At 42.5% G+C, this 25,043-nt stretch overlaps 1 protein-coding gene across 1 annotated transcript in view; it reads right to left on the reverse strand.

Moving 5' to 3' along the window:
- Window positions 1-25,043, reverse strand: part of egfra (epidermal growth factor receptor a (erythroblastic leukemia viral (v-erb-b) oncogene homolog, avian)) — a 99,632-nt gene that overhangs the window by 41,484 nt on the left and 33,105 nt on the right. The window contains exons 2-10 of the mRNA XM_072669379.1: window positions 8,054-8,205; window positions 6,355-6,547; window positions 5,529-5,663; window positions 5,296-5,364; window positions 4,389-4,507; window positions 3,419-3,560; window positions 1,749-1,865; window positions 824-950; window positions 196-269 (exon numbers count right to left, since the gene is read on the reverse strand). Of these exons, the coding sequence (XP_072525480.1) occupies window positions 196-269; window positions 824-950; window positions 1,749-1,865; window positions 3,419-3,560; window positions 4,389-4,507; window positions 5,296-5,364; window positions 5,529-5,663; window positions 6,355-6,547; window positions 8,054-8,205 (1,128 nt within the window). The remainder of the gene's footprint in view (window positions 1-195; window positions 270-823; window positions 951-1,748; window positions 1,866-3,418; window positions 3,561-4,388; window positions 4,508-5,295; window positions 5,365-5,528; window positions 5,664-6,354; window positions 6,548-8,053; window positions 8,206-25,043) is intronic.

A 25,043-nucleotide genomic window follows, 5' to 3' on the forward strand; every position in this document is an offset into this window, starting at 1 on the left:
GCAGTCATGGAAGCCCACAGCGTTACCTACTATATTCAGTTCAACTGATTAAGGGCTTTAAGAAATAGCAGATGAGTTTAATCAGCTGGGAAACCACTAAGCTGCACATGCTGTGGGCTTTGGGACTAAATTTGGGCTATCAACACAGATATAACACACATCACACATACACAAGGCTTTTACTACTCTACTCACCAGTGATTTCTTTGACTGTTTTGAAAACGTTGAGTCTAGCTGGATCCATCTTTGGAGTTTTAGTGAATTTATCTCTGCAAACAAATTGAAAATTGGAAGATTTGAGTTTGGAAAAAAATCAATATCACATTTTCCCCCATTAAAGTAACACAAAAGATCACTAGGGCATCCAGCCCTCCTCCTGGAGAGCTACCAAAAAAGCTACCAAATCAAGAAGCTAACCAAATCTAACACACCCCATTCAGCCCATCAAGAACTTCAGAAGACTCTATTCAGATTTCGATTGGATAAAGTGGAGTGGATTAGTGTTGAACACAAAGCTCTCCAAGAGTTACAAGGGGTTGGACCGCACTGATTTAGCCTGTGTACAACACTGTTACACGGGTAACCCCCACCCACCTCCTTCAACCCTTTTCCTGGAGAGCTCCCACCCTGCAGGTTTAAACTCCAACCTAAATCTAATGCTCCTCGTTTAGCCAATCCAGAACTCCTGAAGGCTTAATTCAATTAGTTGGATCAGGTGAGATGGATAAGGGCTGGATTCAAAGTCTGCATGAAGACAGCTGTCCTGAAGAAGGTTACCAGTGTCTTTTCAGTATTAAATGTGACACTTCTTTACTCGGCTCACCCTTGAAGCGTTGTCGTCAGGATTAAAACATCTCCATTGATCGTTGTGCAATTCTCAAATGAGTCAATGTTGCTGTTATTGACCGACATGACTCCAGCCAGGTGACCCACTCCTAGTCCAGAGCACACTGGAAGATGGCAACACATGACAAAAAATTAACCTGATATCTTTACTGAGTATTTCTGCCACAGCTGTAGCACATGATATCCCCAGAGAGTAAATTCCTAATATGTAGAAAAGAACACAAAACACAGTTTTAATAGAAGCCCATTTAATACAATGGTATCTTATAAACACTAAAAGGACAAAAGTATCTGGACACCTGCTATTTCATTGTTTCTTACAAAATCAAGAGTATAAATTAACAATATATATAAATGTATTATCCTGTTTTTGTTGGACTAACTGTCTCTACTGTCCATGGTAGTCTTTCTACTAGATGTTTAAAAAGGAGGAGCATAGCTGTGAGGATTTAACTGCATTCAGCAACAAGAGCGTCAGTGAGGTCAGGATGTTAGATGATCACCACCCCACCTCATCATCCCTAACTCATCCCAAAAGTACTGGAAGGAGCACCACCATCCATCATTCCAGAGAACACAGTTCTCCCACTGCTCCACAGCTCACTGCTGGGGGGCTTTACCCCCCTCTAGCACACTCCTGGCTTTAGGTACCATGGTGCCAATAGGTTTGTGTGTACCATGTGTAGGAGAGTCTTATTCTATTGGCAATACATCCCTACAGGGACTAGACAAGCTGTGTGTGTGCATTCACACATCTGCGTCAGCAATAGGTGCAACTTAAAGTAGCGGGATGCATTCATCACAAGGGGTGTCCACAAACATTTGGACATGTATATTTTGACGCAACACACCAGCGTCCAGACAGTGTGAGATGTATAGAGAGAGCGAGAGAGGGATTTTACCTTTTGGACACAGGCCTTCGCACTTCTTACACTTCCTGACCCCGTCCTCGTCCACTTCATAGGTCCCGGGACTGCAAGATCTCACACAGGCGCCGTGATCCGTGACCACGTAGTTATCTGTGACGTGCATGAAGATAGCAGCAGTCAGCCAGGAGGCATAAAGTACAGATTCTTGGCGAACGAGTAACAAAACATTGACGAGGAGCTATCTTTTCTGGGTTTGAGCCGCTCCTAGATGGTGTTACTGAGAAACTAACAAAGCCGGCTAACAGATGCAAGCTCACGATTCAAGACTGAATCATTGTCTTTGCTCTGGTTGGGCTTGTTCACATTTTAACTAAGAAGGAATGAAGGTATCAGGATACCATCATACTCCAGCTAAAATGCAAATATTCAGCTTGCCAGAAGTGTAGCTGATTAGCGAAGACATGTTTGGAGTCTGAAGCTTCCTTCATTTTACTCTAAAGCTATAAGGCTAATGTAGCTAACAAGTAACAGAGGTCTGTACTACAGCAATTAGCTCTGTGCTAATTAACTGCCACAGTTAACAGTAGCCTGTATTTTGTCCATATTTTTGAACATTTGTGTACATAATGTTAGCAAGTCCATTTGAGATTATTTGAAGGGTTCATATAATGGCAAAAACAAACGTCTTACTTTTTAATAAAATAAAATGAATAGGGTTTTAGCTTTCATGGCTTTTAGCTACTTTAGCCATTGCATTAGCATTGTAGCTCCAGTGCAAAACTCAAGAACCAGGATCGGCCTTCACCAACTGACGACATCTGAGGTCAAATATTGTCCATTTTCTGAATTAATGTTTTATAATAATATAAATATAAATATAAATAATACTCTAGACTAATTAATATTTCATATAACTACCTTAAAATATACATATTGTTGCTGTTGCAAAAGCTTTTATCTCCATTTTTGTCGTTTTAAATTTTTGACATATTGTGAATCTGGCAGTTGTTCTTTACTGTGTGTTAAAATGTAATGATGAATAGACCAATAGAGATGCTCAAAATGGCTTAGGAATCAAGTCTTGTTACATTGACTTCCATTGGAAGTTAACACCGTTTTTTCCTTCTCCTGTAAAATTCCTATTTTGGAGATTCTGGAGGGTTTTTTCACAACAGAGACAAATTCTTTGTCACATAATGCTAGTCTACACCCTTACAAAAGGTTCTATATAGAACCAGGACATCTTAAAGAAACCTTTATTCGTTAAGTTGTTGTAGGTTCGATACCCGGGCTCGGCAAGCTGCCACTGTTGGGCCCTTATCCCACTCTGCCCACCGCTGTGTGATGGGTCCACAGATGGGTCAAACGCAGAGGACACATTTCACTGTACATAGTAAATACATGCATTTTTACTTTTTTAAACCTCTGCATGGTTAAATGGTTCTCCACCACAACGGAAAGCCTGTAACATGTTTTTAAAATGGTTCTAGCACCAAATCTATTTTATCTGACCCTTTTTTGAACCAGTACCAGAACACAGAACCCTTTTTGCTAAGAGTGTAGATGCAAGTCCTAAAATGTAAAGTCCAGTCCTGCTGCTGTGCCACACTGGAATACATTTAATCTTAAAGGGGGTCTTTGATTCTTAATTGCATCCAGCTGAATAAACGATGGCCAAAATCAGTGCAGTGTGCAGCTCTTACGTGGGCAGTTCTTGACGCATGTGGCCCCGAAGTTGTATTTCCCATCAGGGTTGGGGGCCAGCTGGTGGGTGTTGGGATTATAAAGCATGAGAGGGGGGCATGCGTCTTTGCATGTATTCTCATCCTGGAAGTCCCTGCAGGCCTACAACACACACACACACATACACAAACACACTTGTCTTTATGCAATGTAATATAATATTCATCTTATTTTATATGAATATATATTTATATATATTTTTTCAGAAGATATTTCAGAGCAGATCAGATAATCCACTTGAATGAGGAATAAAAACAGTCAAAGGAACCTTAACAACCTTGCAAGACCTAATAGACCTTTAATTTTAGAGTTTTTATCTTCATCTACATTTAATTACTTTTTCATTAAAGAATCTTAGCTCATGCTGTCGATCCCTGCAGACTTCAGTGTTAGCATATTATAAGATATATATAAGATATAAGATAAGATAATCCTTTATTAGTCCCACAGTGGGGAAATTCACAGTGTCACAGCAGCAAAGAAATAGCAAGACATTCAGATGCAAATGTAAATAAATTAATAATATATACACAATATAAATAATAGAAGTAAAAAACTCAAGGAAAAAAACAACACTATTTACAGATTATTAATAGATAATTGCAAATTGACCCTTAATTGCACATGTGGGAGGGCAATTGCACATTGTATTGTTACAATGTTACAAGCAATGTTATATGCAGTAAATTGCTGCTGCTGAGCAATAGTTTTTTTTTAATTGTATGAGATGTGGACCAACAGAAATGGTCACAATTAATGTGCTCACTACCTTCATTCTGACTACCAACATACTAAGCAAAAACAAAAAGTGTAGTTAATTTGGACCATTTGTTACTGCGCCTTTAAGATATATAGGCGTATATGATTATACAGATATATACAACCATCTAAACCTCAGGCTTGTAAATCCTAAGCCATCAGTTTCCTCACCAGGCATTCTGTAGGCTTGGGTCCCGTGCATCCAGAAGCGCAGTGCATGTTGCAGCAGTCGCTTGGTTTAGGTCCCCTACACCTTCCAGAGCACTGCTCCGCACACGTCAGCTTCGTAACTACAAACACAGGAAACAGCACATGAATCTACAGACTCTGAAGAGCATGAGATATAAAGCATTAGAGGGGGGCATGCGTCTTTGCATGTATTCTCATCCCGAAAGTCCCTGCAGGCCTACAACACACACACACACACACACACATACATACACAAATACACTTGTTTTTATGCAATGTAACGAAGGGTATATATATATATATATATATATATATATATATATATATATATATAGATATATATATGTACTGTTATATAAAAACAGTCAAAGGAGCCATAACAACCTTGCAAGACCTAATAAACACAACAGTTAAAATCTTAGTTTTCTAGAGAACGTCCCACAGCGTCTGTGGCCCACAGGCATTTAATTTGGCCCTCTAATTATGTTTGTGTACCATATAAGATGTACGTATTTCTCATTTTAAATGGTAATTTGGAAGCATTAATAACATTATAATTGACAATAAAAATATTCTTATATTCTTCCTATTATTAATAATATATATATATATAATAATTTGTTGCTTTAATTCTCTACTTTTGATACAGTTTTATATGTTTTAATCACAACAGTCAAAGAGTTGTTTAGGAACGTAGGAACCAGCAAGCACATCTGCATTTCGGAGTTAAAAACATTCCCAATGCTTTGACAACTCTGCACTTTTCCTGAAAGCTTTTCTGTAATGTTCTTAAATATTCAGTGGCACCTACAAGCTGCAGTATTTATGAGCTGTACAATAGGAGCCATTTAATTCCACCAGCAAGCATCCCTGAATATTTACTACTCACAGGTCTGGCAGTTGCCCTTGCCAGGAGCCCAACACGAGCCGTTGTAACAGTCCAAGTGGCACATTTTACCTGGAGGAGGGAAGAAACAGTGAGCTCTCGCTCATACCAAAGCAAATCAAACAGAAACCTGCAGATAAGGGTCAACAGTGGCCTGAGTGAACGGCAGTGTATGCTGTGACTGAGTGACCGCTGCATTCCCACAAACTCTTCATGGCTCTAAAGGGTCTACTCACAGTCTTTGGACATAGTGGGATCAATTTTGACGAACTGTGAACTGTCCTTCGTACTCATGATGTCGGCCCACTGGATGGTGTCCACGTTACATAGGAAAGGGTTGTTGGCAAACCTCACCCCACCTTTGAGGATTTCTTGAGAAGAAGAAGAATGCACATGTTGATTAGTGATGGCAGTGCACTGGATGCTAATAAGAATGACTATACAGCGAATGCTACATTAATGCTACCGCACATTAACAATATTCAGTAGCATTTTAGGCCAAATTAATAAATGATAATAAATAATAATAATAAATATGAATGCATAAATACAATACAACAGCTGTGTGCCAGTAGGGCTAGTCTCAGCACATCCTACTAGATCAAACTGTTTAATATATATAATATATATATATATATAATTTATCTATTTATTTTTTCTGCATCTCAGTTTGCTCCAACAATCTGATTATTGAGCTAAGCCTCGAAAAACATTACTAAATGACCTGAAGCTGAAACAGCTTAAATACTCTGCAAGATGTTTAGTCTGTGGCTCCGCCCCTTTCAATCTGTTTACTGTTTATTCCCATCTGCAGGTTAGAACCCCCCCCGCCCCCATCACAAGGAGAGAGACCTTCCTATTCTCAGACTCCTGATCATGGAGGGCTGTGGTGTTGATAGGATTCCAACTTATGACCTTCTGTTTCTTAACAGCAGGCAGTTAGACAGTTGCACCACTCTAGAGCGGTGAAGCCATCTACATTCCTCTGTAATCAGTTACTTTATCATCTGAAGTTGGCCTGGCTTTGTGTTTACAGTCTATATACAGCTTCTCATGTCTTACCTGTTAGGCTGATTAGGGGCAGTTCTCTCAAGCCCTTGTTATTGTTGATGCTGTAGTTATAGTTGGACAGGACAGCCAAGGCAAGTCCCTCGCTGTACAGCGTGTGGCCACGGATGATGCGCAGATTGTTCAGTGGAATTCGTTGGGCTTTGTTGAGACCGATCAGGACGTAGCCACCCACTTCCTCAATGGTCTAAAGGCATAGAAAAAAGTTTAAAAGTGTCATAATTAAACCCTGTGTATTAAAACCACTGGTTTTATGTTCATTTATCATCATTACATGATAACGTCCATCTCCAAACTCTTAAAGGGACCATATGCTACATCCTTCTTGTATCTTAGCTCTACCCTCTGAGCTCTGTTTATAGTGACTGTGTGCTTTAATAGACCAAACAGGCTGTCTTTCAAACTAATATACACTAACTGTCCAAATGTTTGTGGACACCTCTTCTAATGAATGCATTCAGCAACTCCAAGTTGCTCCCTTTGCGGACATGGATGTGCAAATGCACACACAAACAGCCTGTCTAGTCCAAGCATGCCTCCATGCCTCATGCCAGGCGTAGGCTAGAAGGAGCAGTTTTTGAGCTGTGGAGCGTTCTCTGGAAGGAGCTCCATCTAACACTTTTGGCTGGGATGAGCTGGAGAACTGGGGATGAGAAGGTGGGGCGATGATCATGTAGCGTCCTGACCTAACTAACACTCCTGTCACTTAATGCAATCGAATCGTCTTAATGCAATCAAATCGTCACAGCAATGCTCCAGAACCTAGCAGAAAGCCTTCCTCCCTGGACAGTACAAACAGTTTCTCCAACTTAAGCAGGACACACACATTTTAAAACCCTTAATTTATTTTTATTTATTTTAAGGAACAATGAATGGGCAGGTGTCCCAATACTTTTGTCTATAAAGTGCATGTAAATATCTTGTGTTTTATATTCCTTATAAGTTACATACTCCTTACAACTTCGCTTTTTAATGGGTGGGGCTAATCTGATATGGGTTGAATGAGTGAAAATGTATAAATGCACAAGTTTTTCATAAAAAACAAACAAACAAAAACACACACACACACACACACACACACACATATATATATATATATATATATATATATATATATATATATATATATATATATATTTAATATATATAAAATACTTAAATAAAATATAATTATATAATAATTTATTAATATTTTATTATAATAATATAATAAAATTTTCTGCTGGAGTGGTTGACAGCAGTGTAGACATAGTAATGTAAATAACCCCACTGCAGCAGTGTTTCTAAGCTTTTGTTTTCTGGCAGGAGTCCGACTTTGAATGTGTGTATATGGGATATATGGGATTTAGACAGCAATGCTCACCTGCTACTCAAACAATGTGATCAGGTTGGCTAAGATAGAGTCATCAGACTATAAAAATATATATATTTTGTATAAATGTAGACATTTTGTTGCCCTTTTTTCCAATGTAATTATTTATTCTGTGCAGTCAAGGGGTGTTTTAAAAAGTACAGCTTGCTCACTCACTCACTCGTCAGTGTTTACTCACAGCTGAGGGGTGGGGCTGTGGTTTGTGTGGAGCTGTGGTGAGGAGTGGCTGGTGAAAAAAAATCTGCCCCAATTCTGAATGGTACCACATTGCCTGGTCTGGGACGTGTGTGTTTGTCTGGGAGAGATGTGTGTTATCTGTACCTGGAGGAAGGACAGGTCGTGCTCGTGGGAGGTGTATGTGATCTCCAGGTTCTCCAGAATGACAGTGCAGTTGCTGTACATCTTCACCATGTTCTGATAGTGCTCGTCCACCGTGCTCAGAAGAGTCATTCTGTTATTCCCTCCTTGACACACTGAGGGGAGGAAGAGAGAGAGAGAGAGAGAGAGAGAGAGAGAGAGAGAAAGAGAGAGAGAGAGCGAGAGAGAGAGAGAGAGAAAGAGAGAGAGCGAGAGAGAGAGAGAGAGAGAGAGAGAGAGAGAGAGAAAGAGAGAGAGAATACTTTTTTAAGGCCATTCCAGCATTTAACAAAATTCAGCAACTTAGTGTCTTTAAATACACAATATGTCCAAATGTTTGTGGACACCCCTATAATTTGCACCCATTGTTGACACAGATGTGCAAATGCACACACACACACACACACACACACACACACACACACACACACACACAGCTTGTCTGGTCCCTGTACAGAAGTATTGCCAATAGAATAGGACTAAACATGAACCTATGGCCACCATGCCTAATGCCAGACGTGGGCTAGAGGGGTGTAAAGCCCCCCCAGCATTAAGCTGTGGTGCAGTGGAAGAGCAGAGGAAATACTTTTGGAAGGGATGAGTTGGCGAGTTGGGGATCATGAGGTGGGGTGGTGATCATCCAACATCCTGACCTCACAAACGCTCTTGTTGCTGAATGCAATCAAATCCTCACAGCAATTCTCCTCTCAATTCTCTTCCCTGGACAGTAGAAACAGTTACTCAATCATGAAGGCATTCTGAGGAAGGTTGGATCTCATACTCAATTAAATAATTGAGAACACTATAATTATAATATTTATTATGAATATTAAGATCTTCTGGACACAAATCAAACTGTCTGGCTATTGTATAAGTGTTTCCTCCCCGAACTGAACTGCTTTTGGGGTGATCTGTGTCTTCAGCAAAGCAAATTCAACTGATTCGCTTCCCTAAACAACCCGAATCAAGTCTCAGGACTGAGCGATCACTGAGACGGACACCCAGCCCACAACACACTGCAGTCACACCGTTGTCTTAGCACTGTAACCTGCTCATAATCCAGCTCATCCCTCATCCAGCGAGACTCTGCTAAACAAAGCCCATCCTGACCGAGGCCCAGCAGCAGGGCGCTGCAGTGCAGCTAACATCCCTCAACATGGTGACGGAGTTTCAGTGGGAATCATAGGAGAGGCCAGGCCTGCAGCTCCGGCTCTGTATAAACACCCAGACAGGCCCAGCCAAAATACACACGTCCAGAATGGGAATGGCTGGTGCTGTTACTTTCAACCCGTCCTTCTTTCCCCTGTCTCTCTCTCTCTCTCTCTCTCTCTCTGTCTCTCTCTCTTTGGTCTTTTTCTCTCTCTCGCTCACTTTCCTTCTTTTCTTCAGCTCCTTTTTAAAATCTCACTTTCGTTCTTTACCATTTTTCCTCTCAATCCTTCGACCAATTTTTCTCTTTCTCTCCTTTTTTATCCTCCTCTTTTTTCTTGTTCGTCCCTTTTGTCCTTTTCTCTCTCTTCCTTCTCTCCATCTCTCTCTCTCTTTTCTCTCCTTCCTCTCCATCTCTCTCTTTTCTCTCCCTCCTCTCCATCTCTCTCTCTCTCTTTTCTCTCCCTCCTCTCCATCTCTCTCTCTCTCTCTTTTCTCTCCCTCCTCTCCATCTCTCTCTCTCTCTCTCTCTTTTCTCTCCCTCTTCTCCATCTCTCTCTCTCTTTTCTCTCCTTCCTCTCCATCTCCTACTCTGATTAGAACCAGAACGGCTCCTCCCTGAACTCTGACTGTACACACACACACACACAGACACACACACACACACACACACCACACACACGAGATCCATAGAGGTTAACAGCACAATAGAGAGAGAGAGAGAGAGAGAGAGAGAGAGAGAGAGAGCTGTATAAGGAGTGACTGAATGCCTTGCTGATGTACCACAGAACCACCGCTGACCCTGTTCACGGTTCGTCTGATGGTTTACAATACAAGACAATACAATTACCGTATTTACAGTAAATAAAGTACTCATATTTGTGTTGTAGTCATGGCAACCCCTGGCTCCGTTCACCACCGCTGTAAAGACATCGGAGTCGGTCAGTTTTTTTCTGCAATGACTGCTTCCATCTGAATTTTGAAACTCTGCTTTATCCCTTTAACCTCTTGAACCCCAGCCTTACTCTCGAACCCCAGCCTTACTCTCGAACCCCAGCCTTACTCTCGAACCGAGTATCAATTTTGGTCTGACAAGCAGTGACTACTAATTATGGCGTAGACGCTCTTATTGGATCACTGAGGCTCCAAGTCCAGGTCTTCAGGGTTTGACCGACACTGATTCAGTGTTTTTAAGCAACAACGTAAACCATTACATTTACTCAAGCGATATGTTATTATTATTACAGGTTCATTTAATTATTTTATCTTTTATTTTTCTTTATTTCCTTTTTAAATGTTTGTTTTTATTATTATTTTATTAACATGACTTTCCCTCTTATAGTCTCTATGCACTGTTAAGAATATTAGATACTTGAGGTCCCTTGAGGTTCCTCAATTTGAAACTGTAGAGGAACCTCTTAAGGTGGTTCACCTGCCAGCCTCGCCCAGCACTGTTAATGTCCCGTTAGTCACAAGCCATGTTCATGAGGTCCTGGACCCTTCACATCTGGTCTACATCAAAAGGCACTAAGCATCTGGGTCTCATGAAATGCTACAGGTCATTTTATGCCACAGAACCTCTCTCCATTGCTGAAATGCCATTGACCATTCCATGCAGCCACGGCGAGCCCTTTGCAGGCCCAGAAAAACTAGGCTCGCCTGGTTTTCCTTGTAATTATTATTATTAAGCTAGAAATCCTGGAGCCGTGCTGTCAGAGTGAAAGCGGTACCAGAGAAGCTCACACTGGAAAACAATGCGCACCAGTCGTCAGAAGGCAGAGACCGGTTCATGATTCAGTGACTGAGCATGAAAGCCAGCAGACAGACAGTCAGCCAGCGAGACAGAAACCACTGCTCTTTCATTTCTCTAGCGCTGAGCTCTGCTCTTACTGCTTCTATAAGCAACTTCAGGCTATCCGCTCCGGAAACGCCATATTTCACATATTTCATATATGCAGCCAAATGAACGCCTGGGGACGTTCCACCAAGAGGACCTTCACCGGAAGAGCGGAACAGCCGCAGGACGAGAAGATTGCACAATACTGCTCAGAAGACCAATGATCCAAGTGTCGAATGCGATTCCACACGCTGGCTTTCACTGAGATCCGCTCAAGACAACACCTAGACACCTCTCCACAAGGAGGAAAGAGATCTGATCAGTCACAGAGACACATAGGCTGTGATGGTGCAGATTAAGGTGAAGAAGACATGAAGTACAGGACACACCCAGAGTGGATGAAACCTCAGAGCAAACAACGACGCCATTCAATCTCTATCAGCCTGTGAAGGTACTGAGGTAGTAGCAGCTCTACGGCTCAACCAGCACATACTGATACACTAAATATTAGCATCAAATCATAAAAACTCATAAAAGATTACATTCTTCATGGCCCTCATAATCTCCTCAGTCGTGACAGTTCTTCAGATACCATCACGTCTGAGGTGAGATTCCTGTGGGAGGCCGCAGGTCTGACTTTCAGGCTCTGATAACAAAGAGGTCCTCAGAAAGAGTGCAATGCAAACAAGCTCAGGTCAAAGCTGCTCTCTTTGTTTATCCACTTGTATGTAACTTCATGTCCGAATATTTGTGGACACCCCCTCTAATGACTCAGCATTCAGCTACTTTAAGTTGCACCCATTGCTAACACAGATGCACAAACACACACAAACACAGCTTGTCTAGTTCCTGTAGAGAAGTACAGCCAATAGAATAGGACTCTCTGGAGCAGGTAATTAAACATGATGAACCTACTGGCACCATGCTGCCTAATGCCAGGCGTGTGCTAGAGGGGTCTAAAGCCCCCCAGTATTGAGCTGTGGAGCAGTCGAGTAACTATACTCTCTGAGTCAAATACTTTTGGGATGAGTTCGGTCGGGTGTTATGGGGATGATGAGGTGTGGTGGTGATCATCCAACATCCTGACCTCACCAAAGCTCTTGTCGCTGGATGCAATCAAATCTTCACAGCAATGCTCCAGTATATCTACTAGAAAGCCTTCTTCTCTGGACGGTAGAGACAGTTGCTCCAATAAAAGAGACAATAATTTTAGCTCATTTTAATACCCTTGATTTCAGACGAAACAGTGAATGAACAGGTGTCCCAATACTTTTGTCAATATAGTGTGCTAGGGCTTTGATGATTGATTACATTAGTTAACGGAATTATTTCAGTCTAATCAGTCTGGTTGTCCCTCTTTAGAGAACTGCATACCAGGAACCACCCGCAAGACCTGACTGATGTTTCGGAGACGTTCTGACCCAGTCTGGCTCGTCTAGCCGTCACAGTCTGGCTCATTTTTCCTGCTTCCAGCGAATCGCCTTTAAGAACGGACTGTTCACTTGCTGCCTAATATGTTGATCCCACTCCTTGGAAGGAGCCATTGCAACCAGATAGTCAATGCTGTTCGCTCCACCTGTCAGTGGTTTTAATGTTATGGCTGTTTGGCGTGTAACTGAACAGATACAGATAGTGTAAACAGTGATTCCTCAAAGCTACGGCAAAGCGTGAATCGTAGAGCTGATGTCGAAGCAGAACAGCGAGATACTGGCTGGAGATGTTTTTTGGGCTGCATTCCTTGACGTGTCTGATCTTGACAACAACAACAAGCTGCTTATTACTGAGCCTGCAAGCTCGGCTCCGCTGGAGAGTTCATAAGCTCTATTGGAGAAGGAGTGACATCAAGATAATGACTGGAGGTTCCAGAGTCATCATTAACTGCAGCCTGTGAGAAATAATTACAGGAGTGTTCATAGAGAAACTGAAACCCTGCACCCTGCATAAGCAGCTCGCAGCCTGATTTCTCTGTTGCTGTGTTCAATTCTTCATCACGGCGCGAGAGCAGCTTTTCCACCTTTGCTTCCTTCTCCATGTGCACAGGTTTGCTACATGCAGTTTACCTTCCAATGAATGCATTCAGCTACTTTAAGTTGCACCCATTGCTGACACAGATGTGCAAATGCACATACAGCTTGTCTAGTCCCTGTAGAGACATGATGTTAATAGAATAGGACTCTCTGGAACTCAAAGCTATTGGCACCATGCTGCCTAATGCCAGGCGTGGGCTAGTAGAGGATTGTAAAGCCCCCCAGCATTGAGATGTGGAGCAGTGGAAGAACTGTGTTTTCTGGAATGATCATCAACGGAAGGATCATCCAACACCCTGACCTCGCTAAAGAGTTTGTCGCTGAATGCAATCAAATCCTCACAGCAATGCTCCTCCAAAATCTAGTAGAAAGCCTTCTTCCCTGGACAGTAGAGACTGTTACTCCAACTAAAGCAGGATAAACCTATTTTAATAACCTTGATTTCAAAAGAAACAATGAATGAGGTGTCCCAATACTTTTGTCCATATAGTGTATAAATATATACATAGGTTTGTTGTCAATCAAAAACCTCTAATGGCCAAAGCAGCAACTTTTCGTGAGAAGAAAAACTCTTAACGTTTAATGGCAGTCGAAGGATATAATGTAAATAATTTTTGCGTGAGAGTGACGATGTGCAAGTATATAGATGCATAAATGATATGTTCCCTATATATTATATTTATTTTCTGTTGTGTCAAAACTTGAACAATTTTTTTTCCTTCTCCTGTAAAGTGACTCATATAGAGATATGAGGTTTCATTCTAAACAACAATTTTGTTGCTCTCGCGCAAATACCTAAAACAGTATCTTTACAGGAATAGGAAAAAAAACATCTAAACTTTCAATGAAAGTTAATGTAAACAAAAGCATTTGAAGCATTTCTATTGGTCCATTCGTTCTAAAATTCTGACACAATGTAAAGAACAACTGAAATGAAATGATATCAGCAGGTGATATCGATATGGGTTATGGATTTTTGCGCGACAGCAACAATATACAGCAACAAAACCTTAATGCTTGCCTACAAAGCTAAGACTGGACCAGCCAGCCCCTCCGTTCTTGATGGCGATGGTCAAAAGCCGATCTGCACCAAGAGCCCTTCCAGCTTCAAGTACGGCTCGGCTCGACCCGCCATCCTTTAAGATCCACGGAAGACGAGCGTCCAGACTTTTTCTGTCCTGCACCGAAGTGGTGGAACGAGTTTCCCCTGGGTGTCTGAACACTCGCTGTCTTCAAACCCAGACTGAAGACCCTCCACTTCTGAGAGTACTTGGGCGAAGAGTAGAGTACTATGGTCTCCATATTGACTTTACTTGTTTAGTAGAGTCTAAACTTGGAGGTATCTTCTAGCTGAGGTTTTTTGTGAGTAAACAGTGAAGTGCTTTTGTAAGTTGCTCTGGAGAAGAGCGTCTGCTAAATGCCGTAAATGTGAATATATACTTTAGTTGTTTAGAACAAAACAATTGTAAAATGGTTAAAAAACTTATGTTTTATCCTTTCAGTTAAAAAAAAACTAACCTTGAAGCTGCACTAAATAAAGTCAGGACTTGTGACTCAGCTTTTTCTGACAGTTTCTGGATTTCTTGCCCGGAAATTGTAGAATAAAAAAGTACCTGGTACTTCTCGTCACGCTCTGCCTTCTCTGGAATCTTTCTTACGTGTACAGCTAATCCACACAAACAAGCCTCGGGGTGCCAAAGTCAGTTGAGAGCTAAAAAGGAGGCCAGCTGACTTTCTTTTTTAATTTCCCAGAACTTTAATTACCCCTGATTATGTTTCTGGGCACGATGCTAATACTTGGTCATAAGCCAAGGCTTCGAGCTCTTAAAAACAACACATATACACCTACGCTCGCCGTCCACTTTATTGGAAACACGTTCTCTTCACACTTCCCCTCACTGGCCACTCACTAGGAGCTCCTTCTATCTTACACAACAAGCAGCTATAACATTAACACCACCTGCCTAATATTGTGTGGGTTCCAACAGCCCTGACCCATCAAGACATGGCCTCCTTAAGATATAGCCAACAGATTTGCTGGCCTTCACTGTAACCAGTTCACTAGTTGTCTTTCCTTGGAGCACTTGTGGTAGGTACTGACCACCGCATACCGAGAACGCCCCACTAGACCTGCCTGATGTTTTGGAGATGTTCTGTCCCAGTCGTCTAGCCATCGCATTTTGGTTCTTGTCAAAGTGGCTCAGACCTTTTTTGACCACATGACCACTGACAAAGATCAGATACAGCATGATATGGGCGGAGAACTATTCTCAGCCCTGCAGTGACAAAGTGACAGTGATGTATTTGGGTTCATGGTTCAGAGTGTTTGGTAGTCTGCTCACCAGAAATATCCAGCCAACAGTGATTCTGTGGTCAGACACTGCCCACTGATGATGTGATAAAGGATGACTAAGACAAACTGTGCATCAACAGATGTTCTGCAGTCTCTCACGGGACACCAACAAGGTGGAGCTATGAGGTAAGGCCTTCTAACAGCAAGCGAAGGTTCCTCAGACCTTCAAAATGTTCTTCACACTCACACATCTCTATTAGAAACATGTATTGAACCAAAAGGGTTCTTCTATGGCATTCCTCTTTGAAGAGTTTACTGTCTAACCAAAGCACCAATCCCTGATTTGCTTGGAAGAGACAAGCTATATGGACAAAAGTATAAGGACACCTGCTCAATTATTCAGAAAAAGCATTGCTATGAGGCATTATATAACATTATTGAACTCCCTGACTCTTCCCAAAAGTATTGGATGGAGCACCATCCTCTCCTCCACAGCTCCATACTGGGGTGGCTTCATACCCCTCTAGCCCACACCTGGCATTAGGCAGCATGGTGCCAATAGGTTCATGTTTATCTTCTCTATTGTGAATGCAATTCATTAGAAGGGGTGTCCACAACCACATACGTGGACCTATTGTACATTAAAGATAATAAGAAGATACTTTCCCATGCAAGATGCCAGTTAAAGCAAATATAGGTTATCTCCTGCAGCGTGTAAATGAACACTCATTAGCTTAATTGCAGACGCTAACTGCTCAAGGCTCTTCCCATAGAGGTTATGAGGGATTGTTTCTGACTTCCATTGTAGCAATTAGCCCATATTTAGCTGAGGGGCATTTAGCTGAGATTAGCATGAAATGGGGAAGGGGGCTCTAGCTGGGAGGTAAAGCTAATGGTAAGAAAACCCGTCGAGGGCTTTGGCGTGTTTGTTACTTTCGCTATACAATTTTACAGCCCCTGCTGAACCCACGAGGTCATCTCCCACGCACTCCCACGGACTAGATACATTCCTGAACGGTTCTTTATTGCTTGTTATCTGGAAGAGGCGATAAAGAGCCTTTCATTTCCTGCGACGGTCACAGGCTGAACGGAGGGTTCCCGAAGCTGAGGAAACATCTCACCGACAGACATATGGTTCTCCTCAAGGCTTGTCACCTTCAAATACAATAAGTCCTTGTTACAGCGCACTTTAACTCATTGGCAAGGTTTAGCAACCAGCAACAGGAAAGGAGTGGTTGTTTGATGAGGGTGGCAAATGGAAACACGTCTAATGATAATAACGCCTTAACGAGTTGAGGCCCATGAGGGGGAACTGAAGAACATCTTTGGCTAGCATTATTAGCGCTACCAATACTAATAATGAGCTTTCTTGTACCTCATGCGCTTTGTTGTCAATACAAAACTGGTCAGAGCTACCTCATATCAACCATGCATGCCATCATAAACGCCTGGCTCGTTGGCTCACTTCCTCTAGGTGCCGTAGAGCAACTCTTCTGGCCCGAGGCCAAACTGACGCAGGTAAGGAGTGGCCGGCAGGAACAGGCAGAGCAGCGGGCCTCACTGTACTAGAGCAATCCAGTTAGTACAATCCTCCTAACTGTATGTAACACAGCCTTATGCTTCAGGCTGTAGGTGTGTTTTTCAATGTATGTGTAAGTTCTGTTGCCAGATATGAGAGAAAATAGGTGACATGAGCGAGGATATTAGTCATCGCAACTGGCAACAACTGGCCAGATCTTGCTATTAATGAGCAAGTTTTTGTGGCCGAGCTATTGTCCTGCATTTCCCCCAATCTAAGATACTCTACTTGGTATCAGGATTAGTGAAGCTAGTTTCCACTGTTGCAAAATACAGGCTTTACATCCTGAGCTGTTGCCAACTCAGAGAACCTCCTGAAGCATCTGAAGAAGACTAACGCTCATGCAATGCCACCCAATCACCCAAAACTATTAACCTAACAAACAGCACCTTTTTGTTGGTTTAGGTCCCCTAAAGCCCTCTGAAATAGACAATAACACACGGCTATTAAATTATGGATATGACTGGTTTTGAAGCTTTAAAGCCTTGACACAGTAAAGTCACACTTTCCTCCGATCCCAAACGGGACTCCTCAAGGCTCTGTACTTGGCCCATTATCACTTTGCATATGATTACTTTGTATCGTCAGGAGCTACAGGAGCTGTAAACTACACTTTTATGCTGGCGACACAGTTCCTTATGCCTGTGTGTTGTTGGCAAGTCCATCCTTAATGGACTTGTAAAAAGCTTTAGTACTCTACAAAAGTCCTTGAGGGACCACAATCTGGTAATGAATAAGGGAAAACCGTAGAGCGTTACATGCTGGTCACCAGAGAACACAGCGCTGGGTTGTGAGTTTTCACTCTAATGGAGCACAAATTGGCTCAAGTTCCTGTGCATAAATATTTTAGGTCAAATGCCCATTTTTCATTACAAACACATGCGGATAAACCCAACAGAACCCTTCAGAATTAAGCAGCGAAAGAACTGCCGTGCGATTCCTCTCAAAGGCCGCCTCTTTATCAGTCACTGATCATTATGTATATTAATACAAACCACTTAATGGATCCCATCACATCGTATTTCTTTTTATTATGCATAATTGCTTCCAAATGCATGGCTGTGGTTTGCATCAAACTGTGGGCCGGCCATTCCCTGGTACAATGTGTGGTCAGATTAGTCAACTGTGTACACAGGGATTTAAAGTGATCTTTCTAGAACAGGGTGTGAACTCATTGTTTCTTAAGGCTACAGCTGTAGTGTTGTCAGAGTCAGGTGTGGACACAAGCTGTCACCATGCGAAACGCCCCTTTGGACATCTGATTTAAACATACAGGTTTAATGAGACTGTTTCTGTGCTTACCAGAAGCGGTACTTTATGACCCTGGCAGGAAAGTAAATTGGATGCATTGGATGGAATATTACCCGCAACCCGACCCACACTATTAAGAAGTTTCTCTGTGAGCTAAAACGACTGGGATGTTTTCTCATAGCGTCACTGCCTGCAGTGACATTAGCCAGCAGCATCTATTAACTCGATTACAGGAAAACATATCCATGCTTGTAAGGAAGAGGCAATGCTAAACAGTTTTGCAATTACAATCTGATGTCCTTCAGTCTTCAATCATTTCTTGGACAACAATGCAGTGCTAGAGACTGTATGACCGTGATGTCATGCAGGATGTTCCTTTCACAAACACATGAAACACTAACCTGCAAATATGGTCAAATAAGGTCACGCATGGTCAAATATATACAACTTGAGGTGTGAAAATGCTTGAATGCAGCTCATCATTATCGTCATCATCCTCATCATCATTGCCTCTTGACCCAATTCAGAGTTGCGGTGGCAATAGGCCGAGTCCTCAACAGCTCCCCTAAGCGCTTCCAGGCCAGCCGGGAACAGGATCCCCTGGGTCTCCCTCTAGAGTGTTAGGAGGTGACCGGGGGCCTCCTTATCAAGCTGGATCCTCTCAACACAAATGAGCATCGGCTCTACTCCGGGCCTCCCCCCAGATAGCCGTGCTTCTCACTCTATCGCAAAGACCTAGCTCAGCTACCAGATGAAGAAAAAAAACAAAAAAAAAAATTTCGGCTGCCTCTCGAAATCTGCCATCTCCTTCTTTTGGTCAGTAGCGACACTTCCTGACCATAGGTGGGACAGTGTACAGCCCAGAAGGGGCCCATGTTTCATTACTGGTCCTGGTGGGACACTGGTGGGCATCCATATGTGGGGTCAACCTGCAACCCATGGACAAAATTTCTGGTAGCCAGTTGGGCTACCCATAGAGGCCCCATATGGGCATGTTATCTGGGTTGAAGTACTGACAGTCACTCATTAGTTCAGTGAATTTTAGAAATGATTCTGAATCTAAATATTTGAATTGAATCAAATTAAAGCAAAAAGAAAAAAATAATAAAATAATAATAAGAATAATAATCATATATATTAATGGAATTCTCTCGTGCCATATAGACCCATTTTAACCATAAAACAAGAATCATACACAAGAGAGACTCAGGGCAACCCAAGGAACCCATGCAGAACCCCTTTTTGGAGAGTGTAGTAAAACTGAAGTTTCTTGTGTACCGAATCATTTCCAAAGAATCGAATTTAAATCGAATCAGGTCAGAGATTCATAATCCTATTATGAATTCTAAGCAAGTATCATTTTACATTTACAACCATGTACACCAAGTTCTTCAGCCCATCTTTCGGTGGACCATGAGGATAAAAAAACAGATGTTTTTTCAGGGCAAGTCAGATACCCTTGATATCCTCCACATTGGATCCCGAGCAAAGCTGTCCGCCTCTTCTTTCCAGACCCACAGTTTTAAAGGAAGGCCCGAATCTCAGAGGTCCACTATCAGTTTTAGTGGGGGGGAAATAAAGCATTTCCTCAATTCTTCCTGTGTACCGAGCCCACATTTCCCTCTCCTGCCAGGTTTAAATCGTTACACATTCATAGTGGCGGAGGAGGAGAAGGAGGAGTAGAAGGAGTAGAAGGAGGAGGAGGCCTATTCCGTTACACACAATCTAAACACAGATAATACCACAATACAATAAAGAGGTCCACATCTGGAAGCAGACGGACGCAGCACATTTGAACTGACTATTACGACTTCCAAATGAGAAGATTCCCTCCAGTGAGTGGGAACTGGACCAAAAAGCGTCTGGGAATAAATCTGAGGGTGTGCCAAATGAAGTGGGGGGTTTGAAGAAGAGGATGAAGGATGTACCCCCTTCCCCCCACACACAGCCCCTCCCCAACCAAAAGACAGTGAACAAAAAAAAAACAGGCCCTTCTGACTTTCCAGGAAGTTCCCTATATGGGGTCAGTCAGAGCTACACTACGCTACAAACCCAGATGCTAGTGGCCTCCAGGGAGGATGGAGGGGGCTTTGAGACAGCTCAAGGCCCACTCTGTGGAGGAAGGCACGCTTGTGAGCCAACCCAGATGCTGAGGGGCTACAGAGAAGCACTGTGTTTCATTTCATTCAAGGAATGTTAAATGCATCAATGGTCTGGACTACCTGAAAAACAATACCATGTAGACTCCATCCTGGCTGCCATAAAACTCCTCTTTTTGCCAGGATATATGAGCACTGGTCTGAAGAACTCTACTGCTACTTCTCAGCCTAACCTCTATCTCTTACATTTGTCAAATAGAGTCTTTTATAACCCGTGGACTCAAAATACACTTAAAATGGAAGCCAATGGGAAGTTGTTGAGCTCCATGGGTAAAAACACAAAAGCACCCATAAACTGTATAGTAGTAGAGATGGGCCTAGATTTCTAAAAGGAGGACGTTTGGAAATTTCGCATTAATGTAGTCAAGGTTCGAGTGAAGGTGGAGTGGGGGTTTCACAGGCCCCGTCTCTTTATTTGCTTTACTGCTTAATTGTCTCATTATATTCATTCATGGTGAATCGAAAAACAGTTAAATAGCTTATTGCCACACCAAGTTGCTTCTTTCCGGCTGAACCAACAACCCTTTTTACAATGCAGGGAATGCTGCAAGACAGCACAAGCAAAAGTAACTGGAACTACTTTTTTTTTTTACTTGGCTAATCAAGTGTTCAAACGGTACACACACCTTCAAAATAACATACCAATAACAGCTGTGGAAAGCAATCTTTTCTTTCTATCTATCTGACAGTAAAGTTTGCATGTTTTATATGTGACATATCTCAAACACTAATTCGCGGAGTTCAGCATCTGCCCATTGGCTTCTATTGAAGGTGAATTTTGAGTCAATGGTGTTTTTGCATTTGTGCAGAGAAATATGTCACAGTTATTGTCCAGGGTGAATATCAGCATCACAGAGATGCAGTAGACATTAGGTTGACAAATGTTGAAGTACTCCTTTATGTTTTTTTCTCAATTATACACCATTGTGAACAGACAAAATAGCATTATGGTGACCATAACTGCGTTCCCTCTCAAAGAGCATACATCGCATAATGAGAAACAGGGTTTAAAAAAGACAAATCATGTCTAATTCATGTCCTGTCTCTTAGTTTCATCCATGTAGCGAGACAAATAAGGCCCAAAAGCAAGGCAAATGTTTATCCTTCTTGGAAAGGCTCCCCTAACAAGCCAGTGTAAATCTCCTGTTACACTTCTCTAAAGTTTAGCTGTGTTTATCCTGAGGCCCGGTGTTGGAATGCTGGCGAAAAAGTCCCCTTTCGCACATGTATTAGTCTGCATTAGTCAAACGTCAGCATGCTAACCTTTCACCGTGTTCAAAAGTAACGGTGAAGTCCCTTTTCTTACAGCGCGAATGTGATTGTGTTGCAGTGATGTCATGTCTGTAGGATTCAGTTCAATGCTAGCGTAGGAAGCTATTCTAGCAGGAGCTCATCAATCTTACGTCGTCTGTCGTGTGAACAAAACTGCACATTCACTGCGTTCGGATCAATTACCCTTTGAATTGCTAATGCGATCACTTGTGTCTGCACAGCTATAGACCTTATTCATTATACCGAGAGAAATACGGGCTGTTAGCGGCTGAATCGCGGCAGTGAATGGCCTCTTTCTGTAGCCTCGGTGGCCTGGGACATGATAGTGCCATGCATTCCCTATATATTTAAATAAGGACCTTTTTTTGAAATGCAACCCAAAACAGACAGAGCAGTGTTTTAATGTAGCCAGTTTACACAGAAAAAGACTGAAGCTCCGTCACAGTCACGGCCATGCTACACATTTGGCGAGCAATGGAGCTAATGACAGTGTGTGTTGTTGCTTCTGGAGCTTCCCGGTTCTGTGTTTCTGCAAAAAGCCATTCAGCTCCGATCTCAAGACACCAAGCCTTGAGTCCAAACGACACATGAAACCCCACATTATAGCGTCCACAGTACAATAATCATTACCTCCAACCCATCACAACCATTTAACGCCAGATGACTGGACAGACGGTGCAATTTTCAAGCCATCACGGCAGCCAGTGAGGTCAGCAGGTGGTCGAAGACACAGAAGAGCGAGGAATATTTACAAGGAATATGAGGTCAGCTGTCGTGAGCGAAGGAAAATAGAACCTTTGCAGAACCTTGTAGGACAAGCTGTGAAAACCCATTACCTCAGGAGTACATTTCTAGCGATAGGTGTGTTTTGGTCTCATCTCGGAAGTGTGCGATAATGCTGACTCCTCATTTTTTGACCACGTTTCAAACCACGGGTTTCCACCATGATTGAATAGTGTGTAATTTTTCTTGGAAGATGATTGAACAAATTTTCCCTGATCCCAGATGCAGTCAATTAGCAAAGACATGCTTGCGATCTGCGGTTTTCTGGCTAGATGCTGGGCTAACATTGCTAACAAACACTGGACTTCACTATCTCAGCTTTGTAAATTCACACTCACGACACTTCTCAGCCCAATCATCTCCAAAAACATCCTTTATTTGCTTTTCACAGAAAAATTAAGTGTGACTTTTAGCATAAAGCTAAACACAGGAATACACATCACCACAGAGCTAACATGTGGTGAAGCTAAATGATGGCGTCACTGGAGGTCATTTTTATGAGGCTAACAGTTCCAATTTTAGGCAAAATATTTGAATAAAGTCTATCCTTTCTGTCCTTAAACTTGTTCAACTATTTTAAAATAGACTTTTGAAGCAAATGCACTATATAAAAAGTGACAATTCAGCGTTTGTTAGCATCATTAGCCTAGCATGTCCTGTTGTAAACTTGAGGTTTGGGGTCAGTGCTAATTTTTAACCACTAAATCTTAAAAAGGTCATGGGACTGACATAAGGACTCCAGATACAGCCCGTAAAGCTAAACGAGACACCAGTAGTTTTTAGAAATTGGTCCATTTGAGTGTAAACTGCTTGGTAAAGGTCTGGGAAGGCAACATCTGAAAAGTACGTCCTACTAGGAATGGCATAATGGTGGAAAACTTCAACAACCGAAAAGGGCTGCTTTCAGAACTTTGGGAGAGATCCCTTCAGCTTTATGACTGATCCTGTTGTACTTTTGGTATCACTGAGGCTCAGATGTGGCCTACCCAGTTTAGAGGCGTATTTTTTGCTGTGTTCGCCCTTTCATGATAGTTCTGCTACAATATATTGACAAAAGTATTGGGACACTTCACTCTTTCTTCCAAAATCAAGGGTATTAAAACAATAGATGCTGCTTTTGTTGGCTTTTTACTAGAATGTTGGAGCATTGCAGTGTGGATTTGATTGCATTAAGCAGCAAAAGCATTGGTGAGGTCAGTATGGTGCATGATCACCACCAGACCTCACCACTACTCCCTAACTCATCCAGTACTCCACAGCTCAATGCTGGTGGGCTTTATACCCCTCTAGCCAAGCGCTGCAACTGAAAATGGCTGAATGCATTCATTAAGAGGGCTGTCCACAAACATTTGGACATACAGTGTATCTTCTGATCTGATCCATAGCCGACCAACCGAAGTGTCTCATTGTTGCATTGAAAAATGCAGTGGACGTCTGATCTGATCCACAGCAATGCTACCTCCTTCACACACACCTTTCTCGACTCGGCTCAACAATAAGACTCAAGAATGAGTCAGTCTGTAATTATCTTCAATGAAACAATGCACAGCCATTCCAACACTTCCTATTTGCTCCTCAGAGACCCAGCACCCCACTCCAACATCCACCACCCTCCCAGCCCTGAACAGCTCGCACGTACACTCGCATTCTGCCTCGCTCATCATTCACACAGGAAACAGAGGAGGCTGCCTGAGGAGAAAGTGAGTGAGTGAGTGGGCAGCAGAGGCAGAGCGAGGGCCTTTTTTTCCCATCTTCACCACAAGTTCCTTACTCTGCAGCAAGAGAGTGGAGAGAGGGCCTCTACCACAGCGCTGGATAACCCACACATTTCACACATCGTTCCAAGCCGGGAAAAAAGCAGCTGCTTTGGGAATCCCCTCCACCAATGCTCCAATGCTCCAACAGAGCATTCCCAAAGCATTTCCCAAGAACGTCTAGCTGGCTAGGCTTTAGTCCTCATTAGCATTGAGGGTTTGACCTTGGCCTTCCACCTGACCACACACTGACCCAGCGTTTTAAGCTTTTTAAGGCCACACACTCACTCCAAACATAAGAGTCTACTGCTGTGTACACTACACGGTGTGTGTACTGTATATTTGAAAGGGGAAGTCCACCGAATTTTTGAAATTGTTGAGACATGAGAAGGACATGTGGGTTCATTGTAGAGAAGTGGTGATAAATTGAACTAGGGGTCAACACAAATTCAACCACTTCATTTACCATCCAAACCCACCGGTGAACCCTCGGCATGTGTCTTCTTGATATACTAAATGGACAAAAGTATTGGGACGCCTGCTCATTCATAGTTTCTTCTGGTTAAATCAAGGGTATTAAAAAGTTTTATCCTGCTTCTGTTGGAGTGACTGTCTCAGCTGTCCAGGGCAGGAGGTTTTCTGCTAGAGCTCCTTTTGGAGGTGCATTGCTGTCAGGATTTGATTGCATTCCACCACAAGAATGTTAGTGAGCTCTGTGCGTGTGTGTGCACTCGCACATCTGTGTCGGCAGCAATGGGTGCAACTCAAAGTAGCTGAATGCATTTATTAGAAGTGGTGTCCACAAACATTTGGACATGTAGTGTCCAAACCCAAAACAGTGTCTCAGAGA

Source organism: Salminus brasiliensis, chromosome 23, assembly GCF_030463535.1.
Source record: "Salminus brasiliensis chromosome 23, fSalBra1.hap2, whole genome shotgun sequence".
NCBI lineage: Eukaryota > Metazoa > Chordata > Actinopteri > Characiformes > Bryconidae > Salminus > Salminus brasiliensis.